The sequence below is a fragment of the Xiphophorus couchianus genome, chromosome 2 (assembly GCF_001444195.1).
Source record: "Xiphophorus couchianus chromosome 2, X_couchianus-1.0, whole genome shotgun sequence".
Classification (NCBI taxonomy): domain Eukaryota; kingdom Metazoa; phylum Chordata; class Actinopteri; order Cyprinodontiformes; family Poeciliidae; genus Xiphophorus; species Xiphophorus couchianus.
In genome coordinates this window covers 9,488,872-9,503,712 of record NC_040229.1, presented here as the reverse complement: position 1 = coordinate 9,503,712, position 14,841 = coordinate 9,488,872, and the positions used below count along the sequence as shown (strand labels likewise).

Sequence of the window (14,841 nt, the reverse complement as noted above, 5' to 3'; positions counted from 1 at the left end):
GAATGTCAGACTTCAAGGAGAGTGCGTCCGCCTCGCCGCGGGAGGGAGAAGGAGGTACTGAGCTTCCGGCTTTAGCAGTAGTCTGCTCCGAGGCGGTATCGGGCCTAGCAGCCGCAAAGCTAGAATGTTTGCCTTTCCTCAAATTTGTCGCCATTCTTCTACTCTTCCAGGCAAGAGTCACTTAGAGGTCGAGTCCGGACAGACCTAATGCTCAGAACAGCAAGGACATTTAGTAGAGAACCATAAACTAAAGAGGTTGAAGCGGGAGCCCAGCGAGGCACGTCTTACTCCTCTTCCGCCATCCTACTACACCTCCTCATCTCCACACCCAAAACTTAATTTGATTACTTGTAAAAAAAAATAATTCTTAAGTTGGATCACCTGTTTTCTTTTTTCAATGTAAGCTTCCAAGCTCTTGCCCTCCACTGCGGCTCCTTCAGACTAGCCAGCAGCAATTAGCAAACACCTGGTGAAACTGTGCATGAGCTGAGCTCACTGAATGAGCAGCTTATCACTGCAATCCAGATAAAAATGTATTAAAATGTTGTCAAAGGGTTAATATATAATTTTTTATAATAACTGAAGGTAACGTAGTTGATTATTCTATAAAATGGCACCATGTGCCTGGAAAAAACCTAATACTGCCCCTTTAATGGACGGTCTGAACTGAGATTTATTCTGAGTCCAGAACCAGACAATCCCTGGACTTCCACTGAGGTTTTCTAGGAGAATTCGATCAGATAGCTGGATTACGGTAAAGGTTGATAATCAGATCAATGGATCGATCGGGTCCTTCAGGAACATTCATATGTCTGGACCTGCAGATCCAACGCCACGTTCTGCCCGTTCACACTCATTTAGACGTGAAGCTGATCACATCAGATTCCTCTCAGAAACTTTGACAAAATCCAGCTGATTTGATATTTCATAAGCAAGTTACATATTTAATTAGCAAGCTAATTTAAATAACTAAATATTTAGTTTACAAACTAATATTTAGCAAACAATATTTACCACCTAAACTACTAAATATTGAGAGTTTACCAATATTTAGTGGTTAAACTAAATATTTAGTTTACCCCACTAATTATTTAACTACTAAATATTCAGTTTAGTTTGTAATTTTAGTTAAATATTTAGATAACATGACAATTACGATGGTAAAGAGAGACAAAAAGCTGAATATACTTTATGTCATGCTTGTAATATCCCCCAGAGTTAAACACAAACACTGTAAGGAGTGAATTTCAGGCTCCGGATCTTAAATGAGTCTTTGTTTACGTTTTTACTACCAGCTTTAACACTGCCGTCACAACAACATGCGTTTCTCACAGCAATAAACCCGAGTCTGTTTTTAAAATGTCCAGTTTGTGTTTTTATCCTGAAACGGTTCTGCTCCGTCTCCCACACAGCCGTCATGAAACCAATGGTTCAGGTCTGATGAAAGTCCCTGATCGAGTCCGCATTTCTCCAAGCTTTCCTGAATGAAGAGTTAGGGAATATAGAGCATGCACACAGAAAATAAACTGATCCAGAAATACTCTTTATGTTAGACAGAAGTTAATTCTCATAATTTTATTTAATTTTTTTCCTAATACTCCCATCGTATGAAAGAAAGCCTACAATTAGTTGCAGGAAAAGTTCAGCCGATGGTGTAGGAAAGAAAGTCCTGATGTGTTTCCTAGAAACCAGAACTGATCCACAGTAGTCGGAGCGTTGAGGATTTATGAGGTATGCTTCCAAACTTATTGATCTCTTTACTGATGATCGGTTAAAGAAAGACCAACTTCCTGGGGATTCGTCACTTTATTCTGACAGTTTGGACTCAGTTACAGGAGACATTTGACATGAGCAGAGCAAACATTAACTGGATGAAATCAGACACTTGAAGCAGCTTGATAATCTGAGACTGAAGTCAGAACCAATTGATTGGACCGGTCAGAACTCCTGCACTGCAAAAACACAAGATTTTACTAAATATTTTTATCAAGTTTCAGGTTGAACATCTTGATGCATTTGAAATAAGACAAAATGAACTTAGAAGTAACTTTTAAGGAAGATAAATAAACTTGTTTTGAACCTAGATCCACTGGCGGACTATTTCACTTATAACATGGAAAAATGTCTCGTCATAAATTGTGACAATATTAAGGAATTATTTATGTAATACAGATAGGGGTGCACTGATAGCAGTTTTCTGGCATATCGCCGATTACCGATCTTTAAAAATCCTGACCTTCCGATTCCAAGTTTGGCCGACAATGAATTTTGTCTGAAATGTTGCTAAATGTAGCAAGAAGTCGTTGAATTGGCAACAGTGGGTTGATTATTATTAACTGCAGACATGACCTGATGGGCCGGTCTGCCAGTCAAACCTCTCACTGCAGAGCAGAAGAGGACAGCGGCTGATTTTTAGGTCTTTGCTGAGGTTGACAAGATCACTGATCTACTAAAATTAAGGAAATCTGGGCTAATTTATCAGTGCACCATAAATACAAACTTCTACATCTTGTGAAAAGTAACTTATAAGTTCATTTTGCCTTATTTCAAGTGAACCAAGATATTTAAACTAGAAACCAGATAAAAAATACTTGGTAATTTTTTTTTTGCAGTGAATTTGCTTCGGCCTTAGATCCCCAGGTAGGTGTTCATCTTGCCGAGGGCGTCGCAGACAGTGGTGAGGTCGCTGCGCAGGTCCTGCACCACGTTCTCGATGCTGCGCGTGTCTTTTAGCAGATCCACGCTCTGCGTATACGGGTTGTAGTACACGGAGAACGGCCTCTTTATGGATTTGGCAAATTCTCTGCAGGATAAAAAAACGCACACAAATCCAGAATATTATCGCTCTTAAAACTAGAAGTTTTAGTTGTGTCTCATAGCGTACACTGCAAAAACATAAAATATTACCAACTATTTTTTGTCTAATTTTTAGTGCAAATGTGATAGTTCACTTGAAATAAGATAAAACTAACTTATAAGTAACTTTTCAGCGAGATATAGGAGCTTGTTTTTTGTTAATAATCCCTTAATATTGATTTAAAAAAATAGTAATCATTCCACTGGCAGATTATTTCACTTATAACAAAACATTTTTCTCATGTTAAGATTTTATGTTTTTTTCAGTGTTATTTCATGCTCAACTCCTCTAGCGTTTTCATTGGTGTGTTTTCTACTTGTTTGTGTTTTGTTGTTCACCTCATCTTCTCCTTGGCTTCCTCGAAGCTCTCAGAGACAAAATAAACATCCTGGAAGGTGGTGATTAGACACTCCTGGTTGCAGGTCGTCTTTGGGTCAAACATCTTCACACAGGCTTTATCAGACAGAGCATGCTGGGAAAAAACAGACTGATCAATTATCTTACTATTAATAAGTTCCTATTTATTTAATATAAAAGAAAAGATCCAAGAACAAAACCCAGAGGAACTCCACAAATTATGAAATGGATTCAGTTTCCTGCAGTACAAAGTCACAGTCCTAAACCTGTTTACAATGTGTGTGTGTGTGTGTGTGTGTGTGCCCCACCCTGAGCTCTCCGATGGATGACAGTAATCCCGCTCCATAAGCTCTGAGCTGACCGTCCTGTTTGCAGAGTCCAAACTCAATGGTGAAGAAATAACACTGAAGCAGAAACAGCAGCAGTCAGTCAGTGTTTTGGAGAGCAGCGCCACCCTCAGCGCAGTGTAACTGCGGTTAGTCAGTGGTGACCTATGCTGAGCCACTGAGTCACATGACGGCACACAGCCAATCAGAGCAAAGTGTACAGGTAAGATGTGAAGGTGTTCACCCAGATGTTTTTGACTGGATTTATATGAAGAGTCAGAACTAAAGAAATAAACTGAAACTGAACCATCGTCATCATCGAACCGTTGATCAGAAATTAACTGTGTGAACAAATACACAAAGAAGCTTTATAGAAAGTTTCACCTCAGGTAAGTCGCCCAAATGTCCATATGACATTACCTAAAGTAATCCTGAGGTTTTCTTTAGTTTACGTTAAATAGTCTTCATGGGACGGGTGGGTCTACCAGCCCACCGGATCCCACTCACCGTGGCCAGTTTCTGGACGTCCTCATCCGTCGCTCCCAGAGAGGCCAGTCCGATCTCCTGGGAGAACTGGGCGAACTTTGGGTCGGCCAGCAGGGGAACGTGACCCAGCAGCTCATGACACGTGTCTCTGAGAACACAAACAGCCGGTCGTCACCGTTTGGACCAGCAGATGTTCTGGAGAACCAGATGTTCTAGGCTGCCTCTAAATGTAATTATTATTATTCAAAATTAAATAATCTGAATTTTTATTCATGTTGAAACTCAGGGATTTCATTGGATTGGTTTGAAATTAGGTTGATTAAAGTGAAACCAGTTCAGGGGTTTAAGTGTTGCTAGGCCAGTCAGACAATAAATTCTTGCGATACACAATAATATTGTTGATTTGAGACCATTTTCAAATAATACAATGGTAATGGCATGAAAATGCAGGAATGCATTCTCTAAGATCTAACATTAAATACAAATGAACATTTTAAATATCCAAAATAAATAAACAAAACAACAGAAACAAATAAAATGAATTATAAACTTTCTATAAACAAAATTGTCCTTCAATAAAAGGGCTAGTTGAGACCAGAGAACCAAACTGAAGACTTTCGTCATCCTGTTATTAGTAGAAAGAAAATCATGCAAATGGAAATTATTGAGCTCATTTTAATTTGTTATGAGATTTATTGATTACTGCGACAGTCCTAAATGTTGATTTTTTTAAATCAATGAAGTTATTCTCTCTGGGCCTGCAAAGACTTGATCCTGACATTGAACCAGTTTTACAGAAACAACTAGAAACCGTTTGGTAGGAAAAACCACAACAAGAAACTGGGTATGTGAAATCTATGAAGGAAATAGATTAATGAAAAATCAGAGAAATGATGTGACTGTGAGTTAAATGAGATCACAGAGCAGCAGATTACGGGTTTGGACTCACGGTTCTGGTGTGTAGAGGGGGTCGGTGCTGTGGCGAATGTACTGAGTGCAGTTAAACACTCTGTAGGCCAAACCAGCCAGGAAGTCTCTGGGTGAAAGGTAACCGGCCACAGGTCGCACCGTGAAGCCAGAACGCTCTGAAACACACCGGAAGTGATGTCACTGCACCTCCTGATGATGGAACAACAATATTCTTCTGTCTCATTTGCTTAAAACTTTACGTTATGATAAACTTCACAAACTCTCATCACTGAAGTTATGCTGCTGACTTTTTGAACTCTTTTTTTTTTTCTCCTACTTCTCTCCTTTCAAGCATTATCAGCAGTTTCTGCCGCATGGGTGTTACAGTTTTATAACAATATTTTACAGTACCATCATGGCAATAATAAGTGACTAGAATCACTATTATTACATCTTTTTTGCGTAACTGTATGACTCTGTGTGTCATAGCAATGAAATCCATACAAACAAAAATAATGTTCTTGAAAATGTAGTAACAATGTTATTATATATATTTTTTTTAAATAATATTAATAATAATAATATTCCCACACAAAGACCAGAACATTCAGTCTGTTACATGTTTCATGTTTTTAGGCTTGATGTTTATTGTGGGAGCATTAATAAGTGATCGCTGCTATTAGCTATGCTAACAGTGGTGGTTGATTAGCTAATTTAAACTGATGCTCTGCTGATGATCTGTCAGAGTTGGTGTTTAAATCACCTTCTTTATTTTTAACCGAACTGAACCACAGAATTCCACACCACATCTACATGTTAAGGTTGTCATAGTCAAGCTAGCAAAACTGAGCTACTTCCCTCTCCCTCGCTATTTTTTTTCTTAATTTAACTTTTTCCTGACCTGTTTTTCTAAGACAGCCAAGTACTTCATTAAAGCTCTGCATATTTTATAATATATTAGGTAAAATGCAGAGGTATTTTGTCATTTAATTTTAAATGAGCATTTTAATAAATTAATTACAGATTTATACAGAGGTGTGCCGATCGATCGGCCACCGATCCTAATCGGGCAATTTCCGTGAAAAAGTGTATGATCGATGATCGCCGATCACTGTCTCGTGTTGTTGATCACCAAAACTGATCACCTGCATGTCACTTCGCAGCATGTGTGTGCAGCTCATCTCCTCTGTCCTTCACACAGCACGCAGCAACAAATCCTAAGTAATGTGGTGAAGAACTTTAACGCTCTGAGAGTGAATGAGGAATACTTCGAGGCTGCAGCACGTCAATACAACAAATCTAATACGGCATTTAAAAAACAAGCACTTGACGGAGTTCGGCTACATCGAGGTTCACTGCAGGAAAAAAAGAACATCTGGAGCGATCAGGTAGCAGGTAAAACGGAGCGCAACTACCGACGATCACCCAGATTAGCAGCACGATAAGAAAGCTAAACAAATAACCTGATAAATAATTTAAGTCACCGAGCTGGCGGAGTAAGATTCTGGTTCTGTAGCTGCTGTATTTTGCCTGCAAGTATTTTGCATGTTTTATGTCTAAATTGGGTGAATATGTTGCCTGATCATTTTTCCATTTCACATAATAACATTTATACCTCAAGCAAAAAATTAACAGCCAATCCAGATGATCGGCCCTCATGGGTGATCGGAATCGGCAGCAAAAAACCTGATCGGAGCATCGCTAATAAAAACAGTTACTGTACACACAGGGGCCCACCTCTGAGAAAACGGGAGACGTCCTCCAGCTGGGGGATGTTATCCTCCCGGTAGCCGCAGTGTTTGGTGAGCAGCGGCAGGTTCTTCAGGTACTCGCTGCATGCGTGGGTCGGGTACAGCTTGGTCAGCTCTCGGAACACGACGCCCCACGTCTTCACCTCCTCGGAGGTGTACTTGATCCGAGGGATGGGCTGCCCACTGCCGAAGGACGGTTCAGGGTAAAAACATGTGGGATAAGGATGCAAATTGATCTTATCGATCGACTAACGGTTAATTGATAAGCCGCCACTTTCTTAAAAACCTCAGTTTTCTCTTGTATGAAGACAATCGACTGTCTTTCCATAATATAAAGGACTAAAATGTTCATAACATGCTGGATTAAAAAAGAAAACATTAAAACCATTGTGAAACTTATGGAACTTGTTTAGTGTTTATATTTCAACACAGAGCCGCATAAAATGTGTTTTGCACCCCACACCGAACTCTGAACTATTTCTCTTTCCCGTTCTGGTTTGTCGCTGCCATCTTTGCTTTTGTATCGCCAACAACTCCGCTTAAAGATGACCAGTGGCGCCCTCTGCTGTATGGCGGCCAAACTGCAACAGTTAAAAATGTCCTTCCTTTTTTTCTATCAACAATTGCCCTAATACGCCGTCATCAATTTAATAAACTATTAATTGACAATTAATCATAAGTTGATTAATTGTTTGCATCCCTAAGGTGGGAGTTAAGGTTCTATCCAAAACTGGTCTTTAACATGCGTTGATACAGATACATAATGCTTTATTTTTATTTCCTAAACAGAAAAAATGTGCCAGATTTGCAGAAAAAATATGTGAATATTGCTGATAAAGTCCACCTGGATAAATAGAAAGACATAAAGAAATCAGGACTGAGGAAATCAGACCTACAAATTGTAACTTACAATTTGTAGTTCATGGCCACCTCCACAAAGTACTTCCTGCGCTGACGATAAACGTTATCCTTAAACCCCTAAACGAAGGCGGAACAAAGACAGGAACTTCCTCAGTTTGGCTTTCTGCATGAGCACCTGACTCATCAGAAAGCCATTAAATGATGCTTTAGATACACGAGCGTCACACACTTATAAACTCACAGGATGATCTGCATCCAACTCCGACCCGTACATCAACACTCTGTGTGAACACTGATCCAACTCTGAGATTTTCATGGGAAACCAGGGAACGTCCTCTTCATCTGGGAAAACACCAAAATTAACTTAACACTTTCAAACATTTTCCAACCCATGAATGTCTTGTGTCCGTGTTGTATCCCTACCTGCCTCAGCTGACCAAACATGCGCAGGCGTGTTGAAGGAGATTATGTTGACGTGATCTTTGAGGTGCTGCAGAAGCTCGTTAAACTCTTTCTTGCTGCATTTGCAGTCGGCAAAGATCTCCACCTCGTTAGGAACCCGCTTCGACATCCGGGACTCGATGTGGTTCAGGTTGACCCGTCTCTCCTAGAAGAAGAGGATGGAGGTTGGATACAAATACTGCCAACATCTGGATTAACACCATTCTAGTTTCTAGTGCAAATATCTTGGTACTTGAAATAAGACAAAACCAACTTACAGGTAACTGTTCAGCAAAATATAGGAGCTTCTAAGTCAATAATTCCTGAATGTTGATTAAAAAGTACTAGTTCTGCTAGCAGATTACTTCACTTATGGGGAGACATATTTTCCATGTTATGCACTGCAAAGATACAAAATTTTACAAAATATTTTTGGTCTAGTTTCCTAAACTTGCTTGTGGACCAGAGCCTTACTGTAGTTTTGGTCCTGAATATGGTTCTGGTTCTGACCTGGAAGAGTCTGAGCGCTTTGACCAGATAGCCGACCTCGTTTTTCAGAGAAAACACCACCGCTGTTTTCCCAGAATCCTCTGCGTTTTCGCCATCGGGCTTCTCGTTGATTGGACAGAAAGATGTCCGTCTGGACTGATGATGGTGATGAAGAACAAAACAAAAACAACAAATTAGATCAGAGGACATTTACTCAGTTACATTAGTTGTTGCATTTTTTAACTGTAATGTCAATTAAAGGTTTATTAAATTAAAATTAGTTCAAATCTATTAAGAACGTCCACTTAAACGTTTTTGTTTAAGTGTCGTAGTTTGGCTGCCATCCAACAGAGGGCGCCGTTGGTCATCTTGAAGCAGAGCCGTTGATACAGAAACCTGCTATTAAGACGTAAAAGAAGAAGAAGAAACAAGATGGCGGCGTGACCATACCAGAGCGAGGAAAAAAAATGGTCCAAACAAAGTCCGGTGTTCGATGGAAAATGCACTTTATATGGTTCTGTTGTGCAATATAAACACTTGACAAGCTCCTTAAGTTTCATAATATATAGATTTTAATACAGCATATTATGAAAATGTTAGTCCTTTATTTTATGGAGAGATGGTCGACACTCTTCATCCAAGAGAATACTCTAGTTTTAAGAAAATGGCCGCTTATTAGTTAATCGATAAGATCAATCAGGATGAAATGAAACAGAAGAACATCTCAAAATAGCTCAAAACCTGATTGGCTTCTGCTGGTTTTTCCCTACACAGACAAACCGATGAACCCTGGAGGTTCCGACCCGGAGTGAAATAACCGGAACCTGCTGCTCTTATCTGACGCGACTGTTCAAACAGACGAGCTGCAGCTGTTGTTTCCTGAATTAAACATGGAGATGCTGACAGACACAGAGGACGACGTGCAAACCATCAGGTGCAGCACGAGATCCACCTTTCTGTTCATCCTGTTTCAGACACATTCAGGTAAGGAATGAAATAACCAATAATCAATCAGGCTGCAGGTTCTGAATGGGAAGCTTAAAGGAATATTTTAAGAACTTCTAGTCAGAAGGACAACATCATGAGTCCAGAATCTGAGCCTTACAGTCAGAGCAGAGGGATTACTGAAACACAAAGCTCAGATTCTGCAGACCTGATGAACACTTCTCAGAAGGTCTGACAGAAAATGATAATGTCTGCTTTTCATCTTGGTTTCAAAGAATTTAAACCAGTCATCAACAGGAACTGGATCCCAGATAAATTGGATCCAAGAGGCAGATTAATGATTTTCAGGAATAACACAAGGGGTATGGAGGACTGATCTTGCCAAAATTGGCAATAAATATAGAAATAAATGGCTTGAATAGGTAAAGTCCCAAATATTGCATCCAAAAAATTAAAAATGAAAATTCTCCCAACTAATTTGATTATAGTGTGACAAATTATTTTCAGTAGTATTATTGTGACAGCACTACTATGTAATTTTCAGTTTTATTAGTTTTCCTTTTTATTAAATTTTTTCCCTAATTTTTCATCTTCTATATTTAATATTTTTTATTGCCATTATTTTATTAATCACATGTGCTTTAAGGTGTTTTTTTTCCCACCATGCATTTGTTTGATATTTTCTCGTTGGATTTTCTCCATTTGTTTTCTTCTTTATTTCTCAACTACTTATAGCTTTCTGAATTTTTTTTCCCATTGTGTTGTCTTTTCTTTTTATATATATATTTATTTCAAACATTTTGGCAGGAGACATCCTCCATACTGGTCAACATTCCAACAATGAAGAGCTGAACTTTAGATAAATGGAACATTTCTGGATATATGACTCAATACGGTGAGGATTTTAAAAAATGTTTCTGTTCATTTCCTTCCTAAATATGAAAAAACTAATAAAATCTGATCCATGTCATTTCATCTGCTGTAACCCTGCAACTAAGTTCAGAGTTTCTTCTCCAATTTGATTGCCCACCAAAATTTACCTAAATTGCTTTTTATAAAAGAAAATTTTAAAAAATATTTGTAGAATAAATGTAAATAAAATATATTTTAAAAATTCCCTGACTTTTCTGTCCATTAAGCAGTTTTGAACCAGTAATAATAAGTTTGAAGCAGCTAATAGAGACAAACAGGAGGGTTTTCCTCTTCCCAGGTGAAGAATCCTGACCCAGACTGAAGTTCTGCACTGACAAAACTGAGCTGTACCACCTGAAAACAGATCCAGAGAGGAGAGAGGGATGAAGAGGAGGAGGAAGAGTCCAGGCTCTCACCATCTGTCCCCCGGTGTGCCTCTGCTGATGGTGGTGGTTGTGCTGGTCGAACATGGCCGAGTCCAGAGACATCCCCCTCCTGGACCAGTACTTGCTGGAGAACATCATCATGGCGGGCTGCATGCGCGGTATCGGCTCCGGCCCGCCGTCCTTCATCACATGGGCCGAAGCCATGGGGAACCAGTGGGTGTACGAGTACCAGGGCTCCAGCCTGCCGTCCGGATGATGCAGCTGCTGCTGATGCTGAGGACCACAACCGCCTCGCTTTCACCTAAATACTCCCATAGGAGGGGGGGAAGAGAGAGAGAAGCTCCGCCCACTGATGGAGGGGGTGTGTCCACAGCATGGATAGACCCAAACTGCTGCAGAAGGGAGAGAAGATCTCATGGGAGGAGAAAAGTTAGAATGTGAGTACAAAATACCTGGAGGGGCGGGGCTTCAGAATATCTGAATCAAGAATACAAACAATGCATAGTTCCCACAAGTCTGAAGCGGATGTGATCTGTGTTATCGTAGAAGGCAAGACCCATGGATTCGAGACCAACGAAATGAAAAAAGAATGGACACCTTAACCAATGTGCGAAAGAAAAATACATAAACAAAATGGCTGCTGTAGGAATTGACCCAAAAGAGACGAAAAAGGAAAACGTGTCAGATGAAGTGGACAAGCTGCCTCTGATCTCAATCTAAGTAGATATAGTTCACTAGCTGGTGAACATGAAGAGTGAATACATCATAGAGGAGTTTCAAGGACGCATAAAATCAATGTTTTAATTGATTTGTAAAGGAACTCTTCACATGAATAACAAGGTTCTGGTGACTGGCAGATAAACACGTAGGCTATGTCCCTCTTAGCTTGTAGATAAAAGCTACATTAGCTAAGCTAATTTTGCTAGTTTGGCAGCAAGTACTACAGTAAATATCACTGATATTTATCTTAGTATTACAGAGAGGTACTCAAATTGTAATAGAGTAATGGTTGCAATGCATATTTACATTAATGTCAAAAAAACACATTTCGCAATGGCTGTTTCCATTAAATAAGAATCCAATTAAAATCACACATGAATACATTTGTAAAAAAAAAAAAAAAACATCACGCCATCAATCACCTACTTCCTGCCGTTGTCTGTCTTTTCCACCAGTAGTAACATCCGGTTATTGATCACATTGCACTTTTGCAAAATACACTAATTTTGATCCAGCTGTTAAAAACACCTGATCCTAGTGCAGAAACTTTCTATCAAAATCTTGAATTACTCTTCAAAATTGGTGTAGTTGCTATAAGCTCATTTATTTTAGTAATTTTACAGTCGATGGAAACGCAGCTACTGACTTGTTTATATTTCCAGGCTGCATTTTTATCCCCGTTTGTCTGCTTTAATAAACCTCTATTTTCTCAGAACTGAAGGCTTTGCTGTTGTCTAAATGTCAAGTCGGACCTCCGTTACAGCGAGGATGAGGAGCGCAGGTGAAGCTCTGACTGACGCTCCGTCTCTTCATGAAGCAGAGAGGAAGCAGCTGATAAGCAGCAGCAGCTATCGGCCGCCTCTTTCCCAATTTCCTGCAGAACAGGAAATGAAAGCCGAGCAGCTTTGTTCTGGTTCTGAGCAGCTTTATGAGCAGATGGCAGGTGATACCGACGGACGTCTCCTCCACCTTCAAATGGCTCGTATCAGACCAGGAAGAGGAAGAGACGTCCATCAGCGCCATGAAAGTTGCTCAGCTGACATTTAAAGGAGGCTTCGACAAATGTGACATTTTAGAGTCAACCAGGGCCTGAATGGAAAAAACAGGCCACAACTAGGGATGCAAACACTGTTGATAGACTTAATAACAATTAATATTTTATTATAGCTAATCAACTGTGAAAGTGAACAGGGTGTTGAGAATTATTGGATGACACTTCTATGTCTTTAATTTAAAGTATTTTAATACTGGATATATATAGTCTAGTTTAAAAACGACAATATTTAAGACTTTGTTTGATTTGCAAATGTTTAAAGCACTGCGCTGTAGAGTGAATATCAATTAAAAGTTAAAAAAAAAAAGCTGTAAAACATGCATGTCAAACAAAATAGCAGCTTTAGATGTGTTGACTAGGGCTGTTGTAAATGAATATTTTAGTAATAGAGTAATCTATTGTTTATTCTTACGATTAATCGGGTAATTTGATATAACAAATATAAATTAAAACATTGGTATCTCACATAGCAGTAGAACTATCGCATTTCATCAGTCCAATTTTTCATATTTGAGCTTCCCTAACAACTTTTCTGTAGTTTAGAAAATTAACTCACAGCAATAATAGCTCACTTTCTAAGTTAACCTGAAGAAAAGTTATACAAGAATCTGAAGTTATATTCAATTCAATAATAAAGAGGCAGGCTCACAAATACGCTAATGAAGGAATGTCTATACTCCAGCTTTTGATGTATTCATCTCCAGTCAGTTTAATAGATGAACTCTCGTCTTGCCCAGACATTTAAAGCTTTGTGTTCGTGTTAGCGACGGGATTTGACTCCTTCGTTCGTCGCACACAGAAACACCTGCCAGCTATGTGCCGCCAAGACGTGCTCCGCCACATATTTGTTGAGACCGGGATGATATGAAATAAATTTTCCGGTTTGTTTGTAAAGCTACACTTGCATTAATCATCTAATGAGCAGCCGCCCGCCGTCTTGAATCTATCCGCTCACCTGTATAAATACACCTGCAGCGCTCTTCCCCGCCGTTCGCTCTGAACCGGCCACCAGGCAGCAGCTCCGAGAGGGAAGATTTTAAGGATGATTGTTGGTCCCCCGAAAAACGACAAAACCCCGGACATTATCATGAATCAATAAGATCCTCCCAGGCCGAAAACTGGACGCTATGCTGCTAACACTTAGCTTTCATCAACAACTCAAGCGGAAATAAGAGCGTAGTAACCTGGCCGGAACACGGTGCACTAAATAATAAAACAATTTAACGAAACTTCGAGGCAGATAAATTTTCCTTGAATAATTTTAATAATCGAGGTACTCGAATCACTCAAGGAATTGTTTTAAGCCCTAGCTATTGACTTTTGTCAATAGCTCTGGTTGTAAGTGGGTGTAACAGTTGTAAAAAGGATCAATAACGTCACACTGGAATCAGGATCTGCGTCAGTTTATTCCTATAAAACACAGTGTGGGACCCACTCAACCATCATCGGGTATGATACACAGTCAGTCAGATCCCAGCAGCTCAGTTAGGCAGCTTAACCCTTTTTATATTAACAACAAATGGAATAAAGAAAAATAAAATCGTGTACAAATGAGCATCAATGAAATATGTTAATACATAATGCAAAATAATATAAATAAAAATTAAAAATATAATACAAAACGTTAAATTTTTACTTTATGTAAAAGAATGCATAAAGGACCTATTCTGTAATAAAGTAATTAAATTAAAAGATATAAAACTACAACAGAAAACTATATTCATCACATATCTATAAAACACACTCAACCATCATCAGGTATGGTCACAGTCAGTCAGATCCCTGCGGCCCAAACACATTTTGGAGGGAAAACTTCAGACAAACTTTATAAGAGTAACAGTTTAATTTTAACCAAACCCAAAGTTTTTAAAACACTTAGACAGTTAACATATATTTATGCAGCACAAAAACTGTGAGAACTATTTTTAACGTTATAAAGATTACTGAGAGTGAGAGGTAGCATTAGCACACATCTTAACCAGCAGCTCAGTTAGGCAGCTTTTGCCTGGCGGCTGCAGCTACATCACAGAACCTTGCTTTGTGCAACACTAATAACCGTCCTCCCAGAACAAAATTTACAGTAGGATAATAAAAGCAATATAAAACAGAAATAGCCTGCCGCAGTGCAAAAGCGATAACAGACATGTCAATTCAACAAAAAGGTGTTTTTGAGAAGGTTCATAAGAAAAATAAAAAAAAAATAAATATAATTAACTCAGCTACACAGGAACCATGTCTATATCTAAACAGGAATATTTCTAAGCAATCTTTGGGCTGCTCTTGGTCCCATCCCTCACCTAGGACCCGTTTGCCCCGGTAGACCCGACCCAAATATAGGCACGAACCC

General features: G+C 39.2%; 1 protein-coding gene across 2 annotated transcripts; it reads right to left on the bottom strand.

The window, feature by feature from the left end:
- Positions 1–1,787: 1,787 nt before the first annotated feature.
- tph2 (tryptophan hydroxylase 2 (tryptophan 5-monooxygenase)) lies at positions 1,788–12,368 on the bottom strand. Of its 2 annotated transcripts, none has more exons than XM_028026330.1 (11): positions 10,751–12,368; positions 8,499–8,633; positions 7,971–8,154; positions 7,789–7,889; positions 7,597–7,664; positions 6,673–6,869; positions 4,976–5,111; positions 4,048–4,174; positions 3,523–3,618; positions 3,196–3,329; positions 1,788–1,952 (listed from the first exon to the last, which is right to left on the bottom strand). In XM_028026330.1, the coding sequence occupies exons 1-11, from the start codon at positions 10,922–10,924 to the stop codon at positions 1,916–1,918; spliced, it is 1,389 nt and encodes a 462-aa protein (XP_027882131.1). In that variant the 5' UTR covers positions 10,925–12,368; the 3' UTR covers positions 1,788–1,915. The 2 variants fall into 2 exon arrangements, with proteins under 2 accessions (XP_027882131.1, XP_027882121.1); XM_028026320.1 differs by having other exon boundaries at positions 1,788–2,803; positions 10,751–11,007.
- Positions 12,369–14,841: the final 2,473 nt, after the last annotated feature.

Bases quoted from the DNA above. Each gene is read 5' to 3' on its own strand.
- tph2 (XM_028026320.1), bottom strand. From the start codon at position 10,924: ATGGCTTCGGCCCATGTGATGAAGGACGGCGGGCCGGAGCCGATACCG. The intron at 7,890-7,970 runs GTAGGGATACAA...GTGTTTTCCCAG, and splicing joins TGTTTGGTCAGCTGAGGCAG to ATGAAGAGGACGTTCCCTGG. The intron at 3,619-4,047 runs GTGAGTGGGATC...TTTCTGCTTCAG, and splicing joins ACGTCCAGAAACTGGCCACG to TGTTATTTCTTCACCATTGA.